We start from the raw sequence: 24528 nt of genomic DNA, 5'->3' as shown, positions 1-24528 counted from the left end.
AAAGCAGAGACAACCTAGCCGTTTTCAAACTGCTAATAGCCACCACTACTCTTACTCGAGATTGATGTGGACACAGCTAGACGCCAATCCTTGCTTGCAGGGAAAAGTACTCATAAAAGGATAAAATATCTTCAGACACCAACTCGGCACATCCTCCATTGACAGAGGCAAAGAGAATGACTGGGGGTTATGGGTAAGGGAAGTGATACTTAACTTTGCTGGGGTGCTCTTCGCCTCCTCCTGCTGGCCAGGAGTTGAATATCCCAATAGTAATTGGAATGACGTCGTGGACTCTCCATGTCATAGGAAAAAAATACCCGTAAAAGGATAAAATATCTTCAGACACCAACTTTGCACAACCTCCATTGACAGAGACAAAGAGAATGACTGGGAGTTAAAGGTAAGGGAAGTGACACTGCTGGCCAGGAGTTGAATATCCCACTAGTAATTGGAATGACATCATGGACTCTCCATTTCATAGGAAAGAAAGATGCCGCCTGAACCAAGATATCATCCAGGTACAGTCTGGCAAACAAAAAGTTAACTGCTATAAAGCAGTCATGCAAAATGAAACACATAGTAGTTCACAAAACAATATGGGCTAGGATACACATACGAGGGGAAAAAATCCCCCTCAAAAAAATAGCGCGATCCAGATCGGACAATGGAGTCGGCGAGAAGGCGCCCAAACAAACCTGTGGCGGGAAAATTAACCCCACTGCTACCTGTTTACAGACTTTATTGGTTTTGAGACTGAAATACATAGGAGCATATTAACTCTGTACTAAAGTGCTGCTCCGAAAAGAGCCCTCTGCCTACTAGTGGAACACAGGCTATGACGGGGACACTTTAATAAGCAGAAATAGAGAAGAGAACTGCTACCGGACTAAAAAACCTCCCAAATTAATGGCAAGTAGCCGGATTACTGGGGTGGTGTCTTCAGCCCCTACACCTGAACCGCAATCTAAGCCCACTCTAAAATAGCAAGTAGTGGGAAATCTACAGCGTTTCAGGTCCTATTGCTTAACCCCAGAGTGAAAGGTAAGAACTGCAGGATGTCCCCCAGCCGCTATACTGATTAAATATTCACGGCCAAATAGCGGTTTAACAGGTAAACACAAGACTAGTCCAGAGGCCCCTCACTGGTGTTAAAAAATGGCTACCGGCATCTAGCTGCGCACTTCATTAAGCATTAAACTGCCTAGTAATGACGCAGAATAATGAAGCCTGCAAGTTACCAGCTAGTACAGGGACTATGAGTGAAATAAGAAGAGCAATTGAACCCACTCTTAGATTCATTACCAATAAAGGAAATAAAAAAATCCCTGTCTCCCATTGAAGACTAAGGCCGTGTTATTTTATGCCACATAATTAGCTCTCACACACACGGTTTAACCGAAGCATAGAGTCCTGTACCTGCTGTCCTTCAAAAACAAAAACTCCCAACCATGAAGAGATTTTACTGTCCCCAGACTCCAATGTTAAAAAGAGGGAATTAACCCCCAAAGTGCTAGGGCCTTCTCACCTAGAAGGGGATAAGAACTTACCTTTGAAGCATCAGCTGCAAGGCAGGAACAGCTTCTTAGGTGTGACAGAATCTCCAACTTCTGACAGGGACCTGTAGAAAAAGAAATGATTCTTACCTGATAATTTCATTTCCATGGTGGGGAGGAGAGTCCACGGCTTCATTCATTACTTGTGGGAATTGAGAACCTGGGTGCCATGAGCTTGCAATTGAGTCTGGATGCCATGATATCTGTCTACGGCGTTCCCCATCTAGAACAAATCTCCACAAACACCTCGGGGTGGAGAGACCATTCCCCCGGATGGAACGATTGTCTGCTGAGAAGATACGCTTCCCAGTTGTCCACACCAGGAATGTGGATCGCTGAGAGCGAGCAGCTGTGGGACTCTGCCCATTCTAAAATCCAAAACACCTCCCTCATTGCTAGGGAGCTTCTCGTTCCCCCTGATGGTGGATGTAAGCCACCGAGGTACTGTTGTCGGTCTCGAATCTGATTAAGCTGAACGACCCCAGAAGAGGCCACGCCTTCAGAGCATTGTAGATTGCTCGAAGTTCCAGAATATTGATCGGGAGAAGAGACTCCTCCCGGGTCCATTTTCCTTGTGCCAACCTGGCACCCCAAACAGCTCCCCAGCCTGTTAGACTCGGATCCGTCTTGATAAAGCCAACCGGCGAAACGCGTAGACGTAACCTACCGCAGCTCACATATGCCCTGCAAGATCTTAAACACCATTTGAGTACGGGGGAAGAAGAAAAAAAGCTAAAACAAACGGCCGTTTGTACACTGAATATCGGAGGAGCTGTTAACACGCCGGAGCGTGTAGCGCAAGTTCATACCTGACCCTAAAGCTTGCTGCCGGAACTGACAGCCAAAGATAACCTGAACAGAAGGTACTGAACCACCGGAGCCACACAGACCAAAACAGGCTCTAAAGAATCAAGCCCACAGGTAAATCTTGTATCGTACAAGATTGGAAAGAAAAAAGGCACAAAAATCTTCCTGGTAAGATAAACTAAAAAATCGCCAGACACAGCAGGTGTCAGAAGACCCGGTAAGCTCACTAAAAACACTTGTTACAACTTGCATAAAAAAGACTGAAGTGTTACAAGGTTACAAATTAACATGTCTGCATATCCCTCTAAGAACAAAATAACGGAAGTGTATCGGATTACATAATATATATGAACTTTTATACTGGAACTTTGCTTATTGTAACATAAGTAAAAAAGAACTTTTTAAACATCTAAGCATTTTTATTAACATTTTATTTGACGATCGGTCACAAAAACATCATTTTAAAGATACTATATTTTAAGATGTTTATATAAGGTGGATTAAGGTGGTATACACAACATTTGATAATTATCAAAATAAGAAGTTATTATGTTGTAAAGTATAAGGCATAAAGTTTAAGATATATGAGAAGCTAGGTATTAACCATTAAAAGTATTTTTAACATAAGGGAGACGTCCCATATTGGAGTATATTGTCACACAACAATTTTCCTTCTACATATTCTGTTATCTTACTTAAGAATAATTATCTTGCTCATATTACTGTTTTTATGTATTTTTGATTTATTATATGTTTTTAGATACTATGCAAACAAATACACATATAAAAATGATTAATCTCCATAACATCCTTTAAGCTTTTTTAGCGCTCCCAAACTTTAATAATGGATTTTTGTTTGTACTATAAATTGGTAATCATAGGGAAGATTACCTGTGAGGGAGCTAAAGGATAACAACTTGGCGCTTATCTTAAACTAACCCATATAATCGAGTCCAAACCTGGACCGAACAGGATCTTTCCCTGAAAAGGAAGGGACAACAGTCTAGACTTAGAGGTCATGTCTGCAGACCACACCTTTAGCCACAGAGCCCTGCGGGCTAGTAAAGAAAGACCTTATACCTTTGCATTCAGGCGAATAATCTGCATATTGGCGTCACAAATAAAAATTAGCAAATCTCAAAGCCTTAGTTCTCTCCTGTATCTCGTTGATGGGAGTCTCCTTCTCGACCATTTCACACAGATTCACACCAATATGTCGAGCTCCGGCTGGCTACCACCGCTGCCGGTTGAAAAACAAACTTCATTTTCCTTAACATGTTTTCCAACTTTTTACCCATGGGCACTTTAAACGACAAACTATCCTCAATCACCATCCACCTTAGGGATAGTCCCCCACAGCTCGAGCTGAGAGTCCGGAACAGGGAACAGTTTCTTAAAAGAAGAAGGGTAAAAGGATTAACCTAATTTCTCCCATTCATTCTTAATAATATTAGCCATCTTAACAGGAACCGGGAAGTTTTGAGGCACGACCCTGTCCTCATATACTTTATCAAGCTTAGGAATGAAGGGTTCCTCTGGTAGTTTCGGCTCCGGAACCTCCAGCGTAGCAAGCACTTATCTCAGAAAAAAGCGTAAATTTTCCATCCTAAACCGAAACTCAGGCTCCTCCGCAGCCGGAGGTCTAGATGACATGGATTCGGACCCAGAAGGGACGTCCTCCGAAGATTTGGAGGAGTCCTCGCCAGCGGATAATGCCTCTGATATATCCATTGGCGTAGACAACCACTGGGCCGCCATGAAGCACCCTACGCTTGCGCTCTGCAGAACGTGGTAAAGCATTAATCACACCGCCGTTTGCAGTTGATCCGCAAAATCTGACGGCGAGCGAAGCTCTCCCGAAGGAGTAACGGTTGGGCCCTGTGGGGCTGCATGAGCAATTAGAGATGAATGCAGGGAACGTACCGCACGGAACGGAGAACCCTCAGAGGTGGACGGCTCAGTAGTAATAGACATCCTCTTTTTTCTAGATGTCGCAACTCGATCAAGGCAAGTGGAACATAGTTGAGCAGACAGATCTACCAGAGCCTCCTCACAATAAACACAGGTATTAGACTTTGTTAAAGAGGGAGTAACCTCTAACGCGTCAGAGTCCTCTATAGCTAGCGCTTTCTTACGGACTAGATCAAATTAATAAATTGGCACCTTTATATCACTAATGGCCGGGGCACTCCCCACCTCATATGACCCGGACTACAGAAACCGCTTTGTCTCCTGCGTCACCGATCAAGCATAGGAAGTTGTATATGCCACACCCGGTCACATGGGATGCCACGCAGGACCGCCCCTGCACTAGGGAGAAAAACGCACCAAATCAGCCGCGCAAATACTCCCGGTAAAAAACCTGAAAGTTCCACCCCTTGCCAGAGCCTCATCTCGCACATAATGCAGCAATGACACAATAAACAATAACATAATTTATGCTTACCTGATAAATTCCTTTCTTCTGTAGTGTGATCAGTCCACGGGTCATCATTACTTCTGGGATATTACTCCTCCCCAACAGGAAGTGCAAGAGGATTCACCCAGCAGAGCTGCATATAGCTCCTCCCCTCTACGTCACTCCCAGTCATTCGACCAAGGACCAACGAGAAAGGAAAAGCCAAGGGTGAAGTGGTGACTGGAGTATAAATTAAAAAATATTTACCTGCCTTAAAAACAGGGCGGGCCGTGGACTGATCACACTACAGAAGAAAGGAATTTATCAGGTAAGCATAAATTATGTTTTCTTCTGTTAAGTGTGATCAGTCCACGGGTCATCATTACTTCTGGGATACCAATACCAAAGCAAAAGTACACGGATGACGGGAGGGATAGGCAGGCTCTTTATACAGAAGGAACCACTGCCTGAAGAACCTTTCTCCCAAAAATAGCCTCCGATGAAGCAAAAGTGTCAAATTTGTAAAATTTGGAAAAAGTATGAAGCGAAGACAAAGTTGCAGCCTTGCAAATCTGTTCAACAGAGGCCTCATTCTTGAAGGCCCAAGTGGAAGCCACAGCTCTAGTAGAATGAGCTGTAATTCTTTCAGGAGGCTGCTGTCCAGCAGTCTCATAAGCTAAACGAATTATGCTACGAAGCCAAAAAGAAAGAGAGGTAGCGGAAGCTTTTTGACCTCTCCTCTGCCCAGAGTAAATGACAAACAGAGAAGACGTTTGTCGAAATTCCTTAGTTGCCTGTAAGTAAAATTTTAGAGCACGGACTACATCCAGGTTGTGCAGTAGACGTTCCTTCTTTGAAGAAGGATTTGGGCATAAAGAAGGAACAACAATCTCTTGATTGATATTCCTGTTAGTAACTACCTTAGGTAAGAACCCAGGTTTAGTACGCAGGACTACCTTATCCGAATGAAAAATCAAATGAGGAGAATCACAATGTAAGGCTGATAATTCAGAGACTCTTCGAGCCGAGGAAATAGCCATTAAAAATAGAACTTTCCAAGATAACAACTTTATATCAATGGAATGAAGGGGTTCAAACGGAACGCCCTGTAAAACATTAAGAACAAGGTTTAAACTCCATGGTGGAGCAACAGTTTTAAACACAGGCTTAATTCTGGCCAAAGCCTGACAAAAAGCCTGGACGTCAGGAACTTCTGACAGACGTTTGTGTAACAGAATGGACAGAGCTGAGATCTGTCCCTTTAATGAACTAGCAGATAAACCCTTTTCTAAACCTTCTTGTAGAAAAGACAATATCCTAGGAATCCTAACCTTACTCCAAGAGTAACCTTTGGATTCACACCAATATAGGTATTTACGCCATATCTTATGGTAAATCTTTCTGGTAACAGGTTTCCTAGCCTGTATTAAGGTATCAATAACTGACTCAGAAAATCCACGTCTTGATAAAATCAAGCGTTCAATTTCCAAGCAGTCAGCTTCAGAGAAATTAGATTTTGATGTTTGAAGGGACCCTGTATCAGAAGGTCCTGTTTCAGAGGTAGAGACCAAGGTGGACAGGATGACATGTCCACCAGGTCTGCATACCAAGTCCTGCGTGGCCACGCAGGTGCTATTAGAATCACTGATGCTCTCTCTTGTTTGATTCTGGCAATCAATCGAGGAAGCAACGGGAAGGGTGGAAACACGTAAGCCATCCTGAAGTCCCAAGGTGCTGTCAGAGCATCTATCAGGACTGCTCCTGGATCCCTGGATCTGGACCCGTAACGAGGAAGCTTGGCGTTCTGTCGAGACGCCATGAGATCTATCTCTGGTTTGCCCCAACGTCGAAGTATTTGGGCAAAGACCTCCGGATGAAGTTCCCACTCCCCCGGATGAAAAGTCTGACGACTTAAGAAATCCGCCTCCCAGTTCTCCACTCCCGGGATGTGGATTGCTGACAGGTGGCAAGAGTGAGACTCTGCCCAGCAAATTATCTTTGATACTTCCATCATAGCTAGGGAGCTTCTTGTCCCTCCCTGATGGTTGATGTAAGCTACAGTCGTTATGTTGTCCGACTGAAACCTGATGAACCCCCGAGTTGTCAACTGGGGCCAAGCCAGGAGGGCATTGAGAACTGCTCTCAATTCCAGAATGTTTATTGGCAGGAGACTCTCCTCCTGACTCCATTGTCCCTGAGCCTTCAGAGAATTCCAGACGGCACCCCAACCTAGAAGGCTGGCGTCTGTTGTTACAATTGTCCAGTCTGGTCTGCTGAATGGCATCCCCCTGGACAGATGTGGCCGAGAAAGCCACCATAGAAGAGAATTTCTGGTCTCTTGATCCAGATTCAGAGAAGGGGATAAGTCTGAGTAATCCCCATTCCACTGACTTAGCATGCACAGTTGCAGTGGTCTGAGGTGTAAGCGTGCAAAGGGTACTATGTCCATTGCCGCTACCATTAAGCCGATTACCTCCATGCATTGAGCCACTGACGGGTGTTGAATGGAATGAAGGGTGCGGCAAGCACTTTGAAGTCTTGTTAGCCTGTCCTCTGTCAGGTAAATCTTCATTTCTACAGAATCTATAAGAGTCCCCAGGAAGGGAACTCTTGTGAGTGGAACGAGTGAACTTTTCTTTTCGTTCACCTTCCATCCATGTGACCTTAGAAATGCCAGCACTAACTCTGTATGAGACTTGGCAGTTTGAAAGCTTGAAGCTTGTATCAGAATGTCGTCTAGGTATGGAGCTACCGAGATTCCCCGCGGTCTTAGTACCGCCAGAAGAGCACCCAGAACCTTTGTGAAGATTCTTGGAGCTGTAGCCAATCCGAATGGAAGAGCCACAAACTGGTAATGCCTGTCTAGGAAGGCAAACCTTAGGTACCGATAATGATCTTTGTGAATCGGTATGTGAAGGTAAGCCTCTTTAAATCTACAGTGGTCATGTATTGACCCTCTTGGATCATAGGTAAAATTGTCCGAATAGTCTCCATCTTGAACGATGGAACTCTTAGGAATTTGTTTAGGATCTTTAAGTCCAGGATTGGTCTGAAAGTTCCCTCTTTTTTGGGAACCACAAACAGATTTGAGTAAAACCCCTGTCCCTGTTCCGATCGTGGAACTGGATGGATTACTCCCATTAACAAGAGCTCTTGTACGCAGCGTAGAAACGCCTCTTTCTTTGTCTGGATTGTTGACAATCTTGACAGATGAAATCTCTCTCTTGGAGGAGAGTATTTGAAGTCCAGAAGGTATCCCTGAGATATTATCTCTAGCGCCCAGGGATCCTGAACATCTCTTGCCCAAGCCTGGGCGAAGAGAGAAAGTCTGCCCCCCACTAGATCCGATCCCGGATCGGGGGCCCTCAATTCATGCCGTTTTAGGGGCAGCAGCAGGTTTCCTAGTCTGCTTGCCCTTGTTCCAGGACTGGTTAGGTTTCCAGCCTTGTCTGTAGCGAGCAACAGCTCCTTCCTGTTTTGGTGCAGAGGAAGTTGATGCTGCTCCTGCTTTGAAATTACGAAAGGAACGAAAATTAGACTGTCTAGTCTTGGCTTTGGCTTTGTCCTGAGGCAGGGCATGGCCTTTACCTCCTGTAATGTCAGCGATAATCTCTTTCAACCCGGGCCCGAATAAGGTCTGCCCTTTGAAAGGTATATTAAGCAATTTAGACTTAGAAGTAACATCAGCTGACCAGGATTTTAGCCACAGCGCCCTGTGTGCCTGAATGGCGAATCCTGAATTCTTCGCCGTAAGTTTAGTAAGATGTACTACGGCCTCCGAAATGAATGAATTAGCTAGTTTAAGGACTCTAAGCCTGTCCGTAATGTCGTCCAGAGTAGCTGAACCAATGTTCTCTTCCAGAGACTCAATCCAGAATGCCGCTGCAGCCGTGATCGGCGCAATGCATGCAAGGGGTTGCAATATAAAACCTTGTTGAACAAACATTTTCTTAAGGTAACCCTCTAACTTTTTATCCATTGGATCTGAAAAAGCACAGCTATCCTCCACCGGGATAGTGGTACGCTTAGCTAAGGTAGAAACTGCTCCCTCCACCTTAGGGACCGTTTGCCATAAGTCCCTTGTGGTGGCGTCTATTGGAAACATTTTTCTAAATATCGGAGGGGGTGAGAACGGCACACCGGGTCTATCCCACTCCTTAGTAACAATTTCAGTAAGTCTCTTAGGTATAGGAAAAACCTCAGTACTCGTCGGTACCGCAAAATATTTATCCAACCTACACATTTTCTCTGGTATTGCAACTGTGTTACAATCATTCAGAGCCGCTAACACCTCCCCTAGTAATACACGGAGGTTTTCCAGTTTAAATTTAAAATTTGAAATATCTGAATCCAGTCTGTTTGGATCAGAACCGTCACCCACAGAATGAAGTTCTCCGTCCTCATGTTCTGCCATCTGTGACGCAGTGTCTGACATGGCCCTAATATTATCAGCGCACTCTGTTCTCACCCCAGAGTGATCACGCTTACCTCTTAGTTCTGGTAATTTAGCCAAAACCTCAGTCATAACAGTAGCCATATCCTGTAATGTGATTTGTAATGGCCGCCCAGATGTACTCGGCGCTACAATATCACGCACCTCCCTCTGAGCGGGAGATGTAGGTACTGACACGTGAGGCGAGTTAGTCGGCATAACTCTCCCCTCGTTGTTTGGTGAAATTTGTTCAATTTGTACAGATTGACTTTTATTTAAAGTAGCATCAATACAGTTAGTACATAAATTTCTATTGGGCTCCACTTTGGCATTGCAACAAATGACACAGGTATCATCCTCTGAATCAGACATGTTTAACACACTAGCAAATAAACTTGCAACTTGGAAATACAATTCAATTAGAATAATATTAAAATGTACTGTGCCTTTAAGAAGCACAGAAGATCTATGACAGTTGAAAATTAATAAATTGAAACAGTTATAGCCTCAATCCTTGTAAACAACACAACTTTAGCAAAGGTTTAATCCCATTAGCAAAGATAACAAATTCTGAAAGCAGGAAACAAATTACAGAATAAACATTTTTTATCTCAGTCAAACTATAATTCTCACAGCTCTGCTGAGAGAAATTACCTCCCTCAAAATAAGTTTGAAGACCCCTGAGCTCTGTAGAGATGAACCGGATCATGCAGGGAATACAATGAGTTGCTGACTGAAATATTTGATGCATAGAAAAAGCGCCAAAAAACGGCCCCTCCCCCTCACACACAGCAGTGAGGGAGAACAGAAACTGTCAGAAAAACAGATTAAGCAACTGCCAAGTGGAAAAATAGTGCCCAAACATTTATTCACTCAGTACCTCAGTAAATGAAAACGATTTTACATTCCAGCAAAAACGTTAAACATAATCTCTAGTTATTAAACAGCTTTATGTATTTCTTACAGTGTAATTCTAGTGAAGTACCATTCCCCAGAATACTGAAGTGTAAAGTATACATACATGACATTATATCGGTATGGCAGGATTTTCTCATCAATTCCATTGTCAGAAAATAAAAACTGCTACATACCTCTATGCAGATTCATCTGCCCGCTGTCCCCTGATCTGAAGTTTACCTCACTCCTCAGATGGCCGAGAACAGCAATATGATCTTAACTACTCCGGCTAAAATCATAGCAAAACTCTGGTAGATTCTTCTTCAAACTCTGCCAGAGAGGTAATAACACACTCCGGTGCTATTTTAAAATAACAAACTTTTGATTGAAGATATAAAACTAAGTATAATCACCATAGTCCTCTCACACATCCTATCTAGTCGTTGGGTGCAAGAGAATGACTGGGAGTGACGTAGAGGGGAGGAGCTATATGCAGCTCTGCTGGGTGAATCCTCTTGCACTTCCTGTTGGGGAGGAGTAATATCCCAGAAGTAATGATGACCCGTGGACTGATCACACTTAACAGAAGAAATTATGTATAACCCCACCTGTTCAATAATCCCCATACCAGGAATAATAACCCTTGATTCTATAAAGATAATAGGTATCACACTGTGACCCTGTCTTCTTGCATTATCATTATAGTACAATAAAAATTAAACAATCTTACCAGAATCTATGCCATGTAACAGGAACACGGCCCTTCAAGTGTGACAGGGTAGTAGCATCGCTCCTGACATGGACTTGAGAGAAGAAAGCAGGCAGCGAAACTCGTCATCGCTGATTGCTTATGGAGCTGTTAACATGAGTCGGGATGGTTTCGCAGAAAGACTCTCCCTGCATCTCCGGACTCTAACTTTCACCCATGCTCTCACTGAGAGGCTGACAGGACGACTTAAAACTCCAGTCTCATTCCAAAGAGTACTACCCTCCATAAGAGACTACTCCGAATATTCTGACACTTCTCTGCCAACCTCCTGTGACGAAAGGCAAAGAATGACTGGGGTTTGAGGGGAGTGGGGGAGGTATTTAAGCCTTTGGCTGGGGTGTCTTTGCCTCCTGCTAGTGGCCAGGTTCTTAATTCCCTAAGTAATGAATGAAGCCTTGGACTCTCCTCCCCTTTAGATGGAAAACAGAGTAACCAACCCTGGTTTTCAATAAAAGGGGTAGCATTGATGTTAGAAATTGAGCAAGGACCACCTCGCCGCCTTCTAACAGCTAAAAGCAACCATCACTCTTACTAAAGAGAATTACATGGACACAGCATAGCCCCAAATCCTTGCTTGCAGGGAAAAGTACCCATAAAAGGAGCAAATATCTTCAGAAATCATCTTTGCACATCCTCCCGATGATAAAGGCAAAGAATGACTGGGGATTATGGGTAATGGGGTGACAACAGCACTGCTGGGGTGTTCTTTGCCTCCTCCTGCTGGCCAGGAGTTGAATTCCCACTAATGATTGGAATGAAATCGAGGACTCTCCATGCCATTGGCAATAAATAGTGCTAAATACAGTAGGAGATGCGGGCAGAGGATTGGCAGTATGTTTACCATAATGCAAAGGTAAATATTTTAAAAACAAAGCGTCATTGTAAAGTTTAGTTAAAGGGCCCCCGTTTTTAATCTTCTGATAAAACTGGAAAAATCTAAAAGGCTATTCTAAAAATGAAACATTTAGTAGAAAACCATGGTTAAAATCGAATCTAACTAGTGATTTAAATGTTGATTTAAATCGATTTGCCTGGCAGCAACACAATACAACATCAAGCTCATTATGAGAAGGCTACCGTAAAAACACAGTAGCAGAAGTGAGTCATATTTAAAGGCAAACAACAAAACCCAGTCACATTCTAAAGGCAACTAAATACTAAAATGCACTTGACTGCAGTAGGGACAAGAAAAAAATAAAGGAATGAAAGAATTAGAAACTAATTCTAAGAAATGTATTTGCAATTACACTGTTGTGTATAATATAAAGGCACATAATGTAGGACTAAACAAAAAAGGTACCAAACTGATATCACAATGGCAGAAGCCATGGCAAAGTACATGGTAAAACCCCAATATAAACACTGTACAGAGATTTAAAGGAATGCCAACATTGATTCAGGGAGGAAATTAGCGAAAGGATTAAAAAAACCTGCAACAGGGATACTGGCGGCATAGAGATCCATTATTGCCACAAAAAGAAACAATTTGATTTCCAAAGTGTATTTGGAAGCAGGACTGAATTATCTTGATAAGCACAGAACAAAGCAAACAGTTGAGGTTCTGTAGATTGCTGGCTATCTTGCCAATTCCTGCAAAATCACACTGCATCGATAGGGATAAGCAAGCAATTGGTAAGCATCTGAAAGGAAAATGAAATGTATTCTTACCTGATAAATTTGTTTCTTTTACGATACGATGAGTCCACGGATTTCATCCTTACTTGTGGGATATCGCCTCCTGGTCAGCAGAAGGAGGCAAAGAGCACCACAGCAGAGCTGTATATATAGCTCCTCCCTTCCCTCCCACTCCAGTCATTCGACCGAAGTTAGGAAGAGAAAGGAAAAGCCAAGGTGCAGAGGTGACTGAAGTTTAACAAAATTAAAGACCTGTCTCAGAAAAACAGGGTGGGCCGTGAACTCACCGTATCATAAAAGAAACAAATTTATAAGGTAAGAATAAATTTAATTTTCTTTTACAAGATACGATGAGTCCACGGATTTCATCCTTACTTGTGGGATACAATACCAAAGCTATAGTACACGGATGAAACGAGAGGGACAAGACAGGGAACCTAAACGGAAGGCACCACTGCTTGATGAACTTTCCTCCCAAAACCAGCCTCAACTGAGGCAAAAGTATCGAATTTGTAAAATTTTGAAAAAGTGTGAAGAGACGACCAAGTTGCAGCTTTGCAAATCTGTTCAACAGAAGCATCATTTTTAAATGCCCACGAGGAAGCCACAGCCCTAGTGGAATGAGCCGTAATTCTTTCAGGAGGCTGCCGTCCAGCAGTCTCATATGCAAAACAGATGACACTCTTCAGCCATAAGGAAAGAGAGGAAGCCGTAGCTTTCTGACTCCTACGTTTCCCCGAAAAATGACAAACAAGGAAGACGATTGACGAAAATCCTTAGCCGCCTGCAAGTAGAACTTCAAGGCACGCACCACGTCCAAATAATGTAACAGACACTTCTTCTTTGAAGAAGGATTAGGACACAGGGAAGGAACAACAATTTCCTGATTAATATTTTTATTAGAAACAACTTTAGGAAGAAAACCAGGTTTGGTACATAACACCACCTTATTGGCATGAAAAATAAGATAAGAATCACATTGCAATGCCAAAAGCTCAGAAACTCTGCGAGCAGAGGAAATCGCAACCAAAAATAAAACTTTCCAAGATAACAATTTAATATCTATGGAATGCATAGGTTCAAACGGAACCCCTTGAAGAACATTAAGAACTAAATTCAAACTCCAAGGAGGAGCAATTGGTCTAAACACAGGCCTGATTCTAGTCAGAGCCTGACAAAAAGATTGAACATCTGCCAGACGCTTGTGTAGTAAAATAGACAAAGCAGAAATCTGTCCCTTTAAGGAACTTGCTGACAAGCCTTTCTCCAATCCTTCTTGGAGAAAAGATAAAATCCTGGGAATCCGAACCCTACTCCAAGAGTAGTCCTTGGATTCGCACCAATAAAGATATTTACGCCATATCTTATGATAAATCTTTCTAGTAACAGGCTTACACGCCTGAATCAAAGTATCAATGACCGAATCAGAGAATCCTCGCTTAGATAAGATCAAGCGTTCAATCTCCAAGCAGTTAGCTGCAAAGAAACTAGATTCGGATGATGGAAGGGTCCCTGAATGAGAAGGTCTTTCCTCAATGGAAGCTTCTACAGTGGCTGAGATGACATGTTCACCAGATCGGCTTACCAAATCCTGCGAAGCCACGCAGGAGCCATGAGGATCACCGAAGCCGTCTCCTGTTTGATTCGAGCAATCACCCGAGGAAGGAGAGCAAACGGAGGGAACACATAAGCTAGGTTGAACGACCAAGGCACTGCCAAGGCATCTATCAGTTCGGCCTGGGGATCCCTGGATCTGGACCCATATCTCGGAAGCTTGACATTCTGATGAGATGCCATAAGATCCAACTCCGGCCTGCCCCACTTGAGAATCAGGTTGGCAAATACCTCCGGATGGAGTTCCCATTCCCACGGATGAAAAGTCTGTCGGCTCAGAAAATCCACTTCCCAGTTTTCCTCTCCTGGGATGTAGATTGCTGACAGACAACAGGAGTGAGCCTCCGCCCACTGAATTATCCTGGCTACTTCTGTCATCGCTAAGGAACTCCTTGTTCCTCCCTGATGATTGATGAAAGCTTCAGTCGTGATGTTGTCCGACTGGAATCTGATGAATTTTGCCAAAGCCAACTGAGGCCAAGCCTGAAGCACATTGAATACTGCTCTCAACTCCAGGATGTTGATTGGAAGCAGAGACTCCGATCGAGTCCACACACCCTGAGCCCTTGGGGAGTTCCAGACTGCTCCCCATCCTATCAGGCTGGCGTCCATTGTTACTATCACCCAAGAGGGTCTGTGGAAGCATGTCCCTTGGGACAGATGATCCGGCGACAACCACCATAGAAGAGAGTCCCTTGTCTCCTGATCCAGATCTATCTGAGGAGAAAAATTTGCATAATCTCCATTCCATTGTCTGAGCATGCTCAGTTGTAGAGGTCTGAGTTGAAAACGAGCAAACGGAATGATGTCCATTGCCGCTACCATCAATCCAATTGCCTCCATGCCCTGAGCAACTGACGGCCGAGGATAGGACTGAAGGGTTCGGTAGGTATTCAGAATCTTTAACTTTATGACGTCCGTCAAAAAGATCTTCATGGACAGAGAGTCGATTAGAGTTCCCAAGAAAGGAACCCTGGTCTGTGGAACTAATGAACTCTTGTCTAGATTCACTTTCCACCCGGTCCCGGATCGGGGGCTGTTACGGTTGCCTCCAGGCTGGCTGGAAGTTGGACCGTAGAAAAGGATGCTCCTAGCGCTCACCAAAGGAGCAGCAGCACCGTGGACACTATAACTACTGCGTAGCCACCATAAGTAACGCAGACTCTACGAACCACCGCTGCTGGGCTGGTATCTCGCCGTCTGCTCTGCGCCCTGGACCTACGACCAGGCTCCAGTAGGTGAACCTCTTCCTTCTGTAGAGCGAAGCAGGATCAGGAACAAGAGCTCTTACAAGAGCTCAGTAGCTAAGGGAGTATGAAGAGCATAGCAATCCCTGTAATGATTATAGCTGTCCCCTACAAACATGAGTCAAGGCTGCAAGTTAGAGGGTCAGAAAAAGGTCTGATGTGCTGGAACACACAGCCTGCTTTTTATTGAGGTTACATGCAAAAAAAGGACACTCTCAGGGGGAGGCATAAAATCCCCAATCACACATTTGATACATTTAGATAGAGAGACAACGCCCTTTGACAGGCCATAGTAGAATTACATTACTTCAGCAGATAAGTTACACACAAGAAAACAATGCAGTCCATCTTATCACTAGCAGGCTGACTCTGGAGGTGATTAGACAATGGGAATGTTTATCACTAAACTTAATTAGAGCTGATGCCAGCAAACTTGTATTTAGAAACTAGCTTCTTGAAGCTGAACAAAGTTAACTCTTTAGTTCTGACCGAAGGGTCTGTCACATAGCACTTAATGGCACACAATGAAAACTAATGCTTTTATAACAGTGCTCCCTTTCTGTGGAACACTCTGCCTGTGTGGTACTTGGTTCAGTAAGCCCTATTTACTGAACCAAGTGGGAGAAAGCCAGGGACAAGTTATTTTACAGGTCTGGGGACATAGTCTTAAAGGGGCATTGTTCACCAAAGTCACAATATGTCCCCAGGCGGTTCTTAAAGGGCCATACACACCCAATAAAAGTTAATACGTTTTCAGGGGCACAATCTTCCAGGGGCCATAGTCATGAGGAAGGAGGCTGGCAAATAGGCTTCTCCACAATCCAGGGAAGCAGGGCAATTTTCCATTTAAAGGGCCAGTTACAAATAGCAGTTTGTAACAGGGGCCGACCCTTCATGCTGACTTGGTAGCAGCAGCTGTTTTTTTGGATTGTTTACCTTTGTTCAAAGACTGGTTGGGTCTCCAAGTGGATTTGGTTTGTGAATAATTCCCTTCCTGTTTAGCGGAAGAGGAAACTCCTTTGAAATTTCAAAAGGAACGAAAATTACTCTGTCGCCCTCTCTGTTTGGACTTTTTATCCTGAGGGAGGAGATGATCCTTGCCTCCCGTGATGTCAGAAATAATTTCCTTCAAGTCAGGCCCGAACAGGGTCTTCCTCTTGTAAGGAATAGCCAAAAGCTTAGACTTGGATGACACATCCGCAGACCAAGACTTCAACCATAAAGCCCTGGGCGCTAAGATGGCAAAGCCTGAACTCTTAGCCGCCTATTTAGTGATCTGCAGGGAAGCGTCCATAATAAACAATAATAAACAAATAAGCTAACTTAAAAGCTTTAATCCGATCCTGTATCTCTTCCAGGAGTCTCCACTTAAGAGACTCTTCCAGGGCATCAAACCAATAAGCGGCTGCAGTGGTAACTGTAACAATACAGGCCGCTGGTTGCAAAAGGAATCCCTGGTGTACATACATCTTTTTAAGGAGACCCTCTAACTTCTTATCCATGGGGTCCTTAAAGTCACAACTATCCTCAATAGGGATAGTAGTCCGTTTGGCCAGGGTAGATATGGCTCCCTCAACCTTGGTAAAGGTCTGCCACGAATCCCAGGCCTCTCCCATTCTTTAGCAAGTATCTCTGAAGTTCTCTTAGGAACTGGAAAAACATCCGAGTAAGAAGGAACTTCCAAATATTTATCCAATTTACTCAATTTTTCTGTAGGGACCACTATTGAGTCACAATCATCCAGAGTAACCAACACCTCCCTTAGCAATAGGCAAAGGTGTTCAAGCTTAAATCTGAAAGAGACCTCAGAGTCAGTCATAGGCAAGGCGCTCCCAGAATCAGAGATTTCACCTTCAGACAGGACCCCGTGCCCTCCCATTCACTGGGGGCGGGGATATCCTCAATCGCCATGAGAGAATCAGAGGCTGAATTGACCACACAATGGTCTCTTCTTGAACGCTTGCCGTGCGATATATTTGGAAAATTAGATAACGCCTCAGAAAGGGTAGAAGACATCACTGCAGCAATGTCCTTTAAAGTAAATGCGGCAGAAACTGGCAAAATACCTGGCACCGCTTGAGCGGGAGTTAAAGGCTGTGACGCTTGGGGAGAAAGCCGCGGCATACTCTGCATCTCATCTGTAGACTCTTGAGAAGCATCCACTTTAGGCAATGATGTATCATAAAAAATTTGGTCTTTATAATGTAAAGCACTCTGAACACAGGAAGGGCAAAAAGGAACAGGAGGTTCCACAGGGGCATGCAAACACATAGCACATGGGACAGCTTGAATTACATCTGAATCCATTTTGTAACAGAAAAACAGAAGCACCAACTTGTCTCTATAAAACAAAAATAAAAAGCTCTTTTTTTTTTCTTTTTAATATTTCTTTTTTATATTTTATTACAAGCTTTAAAAACTGCCCAAATAATGACTCCAGAAGATATGGAATAAGTTAGCTATGGCAAACTACAATAACAGTGAAAATGTCAGACACCGGCACCTCGCCTCAGCAGCTCTGCTGAGGCGCCTACCTGCCCCCTCAATCGATCAACAGTCAGTCCGCCATTAAAGTAAGCTCCGGATCAACACTACGACGCTGCAAACCGCTTGCTTCTAACCCATGCAGTTGCAGCATGTCACTAATACCATGTAAGACACCGGGACTTCCGGAAATGAGAGCCGCGCGGCAAAAACTACAGCCCCAGCGCGCCAAGGAAGTCCCGCCTATCGTGGGCGTGATTAAAGCCCATAGCAAGTATTGATACGGCCATATTGTCAGACCGGGCCAGAATTGCAATAAAGCCCATGTGGTCGTGACAGCGCCGTAATAGGAAACACATAAACAATGTCTGAAACGTAAACCGGAAAGTTCCGGTAATAAAGAGACTCAAAAACATCCCCAGCGTCAGCCAAATAACCCCTTCGCCATACAAACACTTACAGAAGCCCAATAAACGTGTTATCTTAAACACGTGGCTTAAGGGAGAATAAACATTGTAGTGGGTGCTACTTAAGCCTAAGAGAACCCACAGGCTATGGACAAGGAATCCTGTGAGAGTCCATCATCTGTCCAGCAAAATATAAGTGTACAGCCATGTCTGAGAGCTTTTATCCCCAGAAAAAGAAAGACTGCACTTACCTCAATGCTGCATAACAGCATTAAGACGTCCCACAGTGTCAAGAGGTCTTCTCCCTCCAGCAATCCTGTGGAAACAGCAGGGCCTTAGTTACTATATGCTAAGACCATATTCCAGAAGGACAGCACAAGTATGGGAGGCGCAGTGAGGCTAAAACCCCACTAGTTCCCATTGCCTTAAAGTCACCTGTAGCTCTACTCTAGAGGCTGACAAGGATTACGGCTACACCCTATAGTAAAATAGCACACTTTGCCACCATTTTAAAAATAATAAACTCTTGATTGAAGAATCTAAACTAACACCTCACTTTACCTCTTCCTATCACTAACACAGGCAAAGAGAATGACTAGAGTAGGAGGGAAGGGAGGAGCTATATATACTGCTCTGCTGTGGTGCTCTTTGCCTCCTCCTGCTGACCAGGAGGCGATATCCCACAAGGATGAAATTTGTGGACTCATCGTATCTTGTAAAAGAAACCACTCTAAAAATCCACAGTGGAAATCATTCTCTCAGCTATACAAAGAAGCCCTTGTTGTTAAGACTCATCTGCGGTCTAGAAGGTGGTCCCAACATAGTCATGGCTAGACCCTTGCTGTGCAGTGTTTGCTCAGCTGAGAGGGGTCAAACCTTACCTTACTCTAAGTAGTTGTATATGCATTAAGGGATACATGCAGAATAAGAGACGCCACCACTGAGATGTTACATACTCGTCCCTTCTATTTCATTAGCAAAATGACTTATTAAGCCTCAATATAAAAATGAATCTAATGTGACATTGGTTTAAAATCTATTAACACTCTAATCTCATAATCAACATACCCTGTGATATGAAGCTCTTATCTGTCCTGGATGTGGCCCAACAGGATAGTAGCCTTCCACTTGCTGGTATCTGTCTCTGGCTTCAGGCATGTAGGGTGACACAGCAGGAGGTGGCATCTCCAGTGGCACAGGGCTGCCACGCACCATTTCCTCTCGTTGGTAAGACTGAGCGGTAGAAGTGTAAGCCCGGCGGCTGTCATATTGATGGGGGTAAACATGTGGGTTCATGGCAGGGTACTGCTGAGCAGGTGTGCCATACTGCGTATTGACAACCCTATCTGGCAAGTATGAGGCATAGTGATCAAGGTACGTTGCAGAGCTTTCAGGTGCAGAAGGTGGAGGAGGCCTCATAACTCTATTTGATTGAGGCGGATAATAGACACCACCTGCATAAGAGAAAAAAATTATTTCTTTATCTAACCAGTACAATTTAGTAAGAAAACCAAAAAACAATACAGAACCAACTTTTCTAAATAAGCTTTTCGTATACACGTTACCTGACCCATCACAATTGTATCTATAATGCTTAAAAAACAAAATTTATGCTAACCTGATTATTTTCTTTCGGGATGATGATAGTCCATAGGGAAACATTGACATGTGGGATATAATTCCAACCATTAGGAGGAGGCTAAGAAGCCACACAAGAGCTTGAATCCCTCCCACCTCTCCTCGGAGCAGAGCAGAGAAAAGGAAATAGGTAGTAAGGACAAAAGCAGGGTCTACAGAGATGCAAATTAGTACTGTCGCTCAAAAATATAAGAGGGCGGGGCCTATGGACTATCATCATTCTGAAAGAAAATAACTCATCAGGTAAGCATAAATTTTGTTTTCTTTCGTATGATGATAGTCCAATAGGGAAACCCTGACATGTGGGATTTACTACCCAAGCTGATAGTCCACAATAAGGAAAGGGTGGAACAACATAAATCAGTTCCCATATGCCGGATACCGAGGCCTGAAGGACTTTGACAAAAATCACTTATAAGGAATAAAAAAAAAAAAATACCGAAATTTATGCTTGCCTGATAAATGTATTTATTTCTTGACTCGGTGAGTCCATGGATCATCTCTAATTACTATTGGGAATATCACTCCTGGCCAGCAGGAGGAGGCACCACAGGAAAGCCACATCCCTTCCCTCCAACGTCAGTCATTCGACCGAAGGAAAGAGAGAGAAAGGAAGTAACACAAGGTGCAGAGGTGCCTGAGGTTTACAACACAAAAATCTGTCTAAAGAAAACAAGGCGGGCCGTGGACTCACCGTGTCAAAAAATAAATAAATCAGGTAAGCCTAAATTTCGTTTTCTTCATAATGACACAGTGAGTCCACGGATCATCTCCAATTACTATTGGGAATCAATACCCAAGCTAGAGGACACAGATAAGGGGGAACAAGACAGGGAACCTAAACAGAAGGAACCACTGCTTGAAGAACCTTTCTCCCAAAAGAAGCCTCAGCCGAGGCAAAAGTATCATCAGGCTGGCAGAAGCAGGTTCCCTGGGAGAGATGATCCTGAGACAACCACCAAAGAAGATAATCAATCTCTTGTCACCTGATCCAGCTGTAATCGCGGAGACAGATCGGCATAATCCCTGTTCCACTGCCTGAGCATGCATAACTGCAGAAGTCTGAGGTGGAAACGGGCAAACGGAATGATGTCCATGGCAGCTACCATCAGACCTATCACCTCCATGCATTGAGCCACTGACGGCCGATGAGAGGACTGAAGCGCCAGACAAGAGTTGAAAATCTTTGATTTTCTGACCTCTGTCAAAAATATTTTCATTGATAGGGAATCTATTATGGTTCCCAAGAACACTACCCTTGTAGCTGGAATTAAGGAACTCTTTCCCAAATTCACCTTTCATCCGTGAGAGCGCAGGAAGGATAACATCTCCGTGTGGGACTTTGCTTGTTAAAAGGATGGCGCCTGAACCAGAATAAGGCGCCACTGCAATGCACCGCAACCTGAGCACCGCCAACAGGGATCACAGGGCTTTTGAAAAATCCTGGGAGCTGTGGCAAGGCCGAATGGAAGAGCCACAAACTGGAAGTGTTTGTCTAGAAATGCGAACCTCAGAAACTTGTGATGATCCCTGTGGATGGGAACATGCAGGTATGCGTACTTTAAATCTACTGTTGTCATAAATTGACCCTCTTGAACCAAGGGAAGAATGGAACCAATAGTTTCCATCTTGAAGGACAGTACACTCTGAGGAATTTGTTTAGACTTTTGAGATCTAAAATTGGTCTGAAAGTTCCCTCTTTTAAGGGAACCATGAACAGATTGGAGTAAAATCCCAGACCCTGTTCCTGCATTGGAACAGGAACTATTACTCCCAGGTCGGAAAGGTCCCGAATACAGTGTAAGAACGCCTCTCTTTATCTGGTCTACAGATAATCTTGCCTCTGGGAGCTAAGGTCTTGAACTCTAGTTTGTATCCCTGGGACTCGATGTCCACCGCCCAGGGATCCTGAACATCCCAAACCCAAGCCTGAGGGAAGAGAGAAAGTCTGCCCCCCACAAGATCCGGTCCCGGATCGGGAGCAGACCCTTCATGCAGACTTTGAGTCATTAGTTGGCTTCTTAGATTGCTTTCCCTTGTTCCAAGACTGGTTGGACCTCCAGGAAGGCTTGGACTGTCCCTGCTTGGTAAAGGGAGAGGAAGGCTTACACTTGAAGTTTCGAAAGGAACGAAAATTACTCTGACGTCCCTTCTGCTAATTCCTCTTATCCTGAGGGAGGAAATTACCCTTTCCTCCCATAATGTCAGAAATAATTTCCGCCAATCCCGGCCCAAACAAGGTCTTACCCTTGTAAGGAATCGCCAAAAGCTTAGACGACACATCCGCAGACCAGGATTTTAACCGTAAGGCTCTGCGGGCCAGCACGGCAAACCCAGAAATTTTTGCTCCCAGCTTGATAACCTGTAGGGAAGCATCCGTAATAAAGTAATATGGGAATAGTGGTTCTCTTAGCTAAAGTGGAAATTGCCCCTTCCACCTTGGGGACCGTCTGCCAAGATTCCGTGATAGAGTCTGTAATAGGAAGCATCTTCTTAAAGGGACACTCAAGTCAAAATTAAACTTTATGATTCAGATACAGCATGCAGTTTTAAACAACTTTCCAATTTACTTCCATTAACAAAATGTGCACAGTCTTAATATTTACACTTTTTGAGTCACCAACTCCTACTAAGCATGTGCAAGAATTCAAAGCATATACATATATGCATTTGTGATTGGCTAATGGCTGTCACATGATACATGGGGAGTAGAAATAGACACAACTTTGCAATTTATTTAACAAAAATATACTACTCATTTGAAGTTCTGACTAAGTGCTATTGCATTGTCTTCTTAGCATGCATTTGTTGATTATGCAAATCTACAGTGTTGACTGGTCCTTTAAAAATAGGGGATGGAGAAAAAAAGGGATACATGGTCTCTCCTATTCCCTAGCAATACTCTCTGTAGCCCAATCTGGTGCAGGAAAAACCTCCATCAGGGAAGGTACATCAAAATACTTGTTAAGTTTACTAGACTTCTTAGGATTGACTACGACAGTAGTGTCAGAGTCGTCCAAGGTAGCTAAAACCTCCTTAAGTAACAAACCGAGGTGTTCCAGCTTAAACCTGAAGGATACAACTTCATTATCAGAGGAAGGAATTGCACTGAGTCTGAGATTTCATCCTCAGATGCTAACGAAGTAGCTTCCTCCTCAGATTTCTGGGAGGGAACATTTGAAATAGCCACGACTGTCAGAAACCTTACTCACTGATTCTTTACGTTAGCATCAAAAAATAAAGAACATGTAACATTTTGCAGGGCCTCTTGGTCCATCTTTATTCACAAATGAACAGATTAGAATTAAATAAACTGATATACCACACAAAAAAAATGTCTGTTTAAATTTTAAAACGAAACTGCTTTATTTTTCTGCAAGAAAATCAATAAACTGTCACAAAAACACTCCGGACAATCTCTACACCTCAGCTTAGCTGAGGTGCATACCTGCCTGACACCGGAGTGAATATTCTGCTAGATAATCTGGACTCAACTTCTATGTGCTGTAAAATGCAGTCCTGTAACCGCAACACTGCTAAACTGCAACGAGGCTATCTCCCTTCCGGAACACAGGAAGTGAAGGAGAAAAAGCCGAGCAACAGAAACTCAAGCAGTGGTGCCTTCCGCTTAGGTTCCCTGTCTTGTCCCTCCCGTATCTTCTGTGCACTCTTGCTTGGGTATTAAATCCTATTAGTAATTAAGATGATCCGTGGACTCATCGTGTCATAAAAAAGAAAAGAAAATGTATGCTTACCTGATAAATTTTTCTTTTTTGACACGATGAGTCCACGGATCATTTTAATTACAAATGGGATATTCACCTCCTGGTCAGCAGGAGGAGGCAAAGAGCACCACAGCAGAGCTGTTAAATAGCTCCTCCCTTCCCTCCCACTCCAGTCATTCGACCGAAGCTAGGAAGAGAAAGGAAAAGCCAAGGTGCAGAGGTGTCTGAAGCTTTCAATAACCCACAACCTGTCTAACAACACAGGGCGGGCCGTGGACTCATTGTGTCAAAAAATAAATAAATTCATCAGGTAAGAATATTTTTTTTTTCTTTTTTATGACACGATGAGTCCACGGATCATCTTAATTACTAATGGGATTTAATACCGAAGCTAGAGTACACAGATGATACGGGAGGGACAAGACAGGGAGCCTAAATGGAAGGCACCACTGCTTGAAGAACCCTTCTCCCAAAAGCGGCCTCAGCCGAGGAAAAGTCAAATTTATAGAACTTTGAAAAGTGTGAAGAGAGGACCAAGTTGCAGCCTTGCAAATCTGTTCCACTGAAGCCTCATTTTTGAATTTCCATAAGGAGTCAACAGCCCTCTTGGAATGAGCCGTAACTCTCTGGAGGCTGCTGTCCAGCGGCCTCTTATGCAAAACGTATGATGCTCTTCAGCCTAAAAGAAAGAGAAGTAGCCGTAGCCTTCTGTCCCTTACGTTTTCCTGAGAAAATCACAAACAAAGAAGAAGACTGACGAAAGTCCTTAGTCGCCTGCAGGTAAAACTTTAAAGCATGGACCACGTCCAAATTGTGCAGAAGTCGCTCTTTCTTAGAAAAAGAATTAGGACACAAAGAAGGAACAACAATCTCCTGATTAATGTTCCAATCAGAAACAACCTTAGGAAGAAAACAGAATTTA

The 24528-nt window shown here is 43.6% G+C and overlaps 1 protein-coding gene across 12 annotated transcripts in view; it reads right to left on the bottom strand.

The window, feature by feature from the left end:
* Positions 1-24528, bottom strand: part of RC3H1 (ring finger and CCCH-type domains 1) — a 473299-nt gene that overhangs the window by 97728 nt on the left and 351043 nt on the right. For all 12 annotated transcript variants that reach the window (XM_053693264.1, XM_053693271.1, XM_053693272.1 and 9 more), the window contains one exon: positions 19312-19697. In XM_053693264.1, coding sequence (XP_053549239.1) covers positions 19312-19697 — 386 coding nt within the window. The remainder of the gene's footprint in view (positions 1-19311; positions 19698-24528) is intronic.

The sequence above is a fragment of the Bombina bombina genome, chromosome 10, assembly GCF_027579735.1.
Source record: "Bombina bombina isolate aBomBom1 chromosome 10, aBomBom1.pri, whole genome shotgun sequence".
NCBI lineage: Eukaryota > Metazoa > Chordata > Amphibia > Anura > Bombinatoridae > Bombina > Bombina bombina.
Note: the sequence above shows the minus strand (reverse complement) of the source record. Positions and strands in the feature narration are given on the sequence as shown.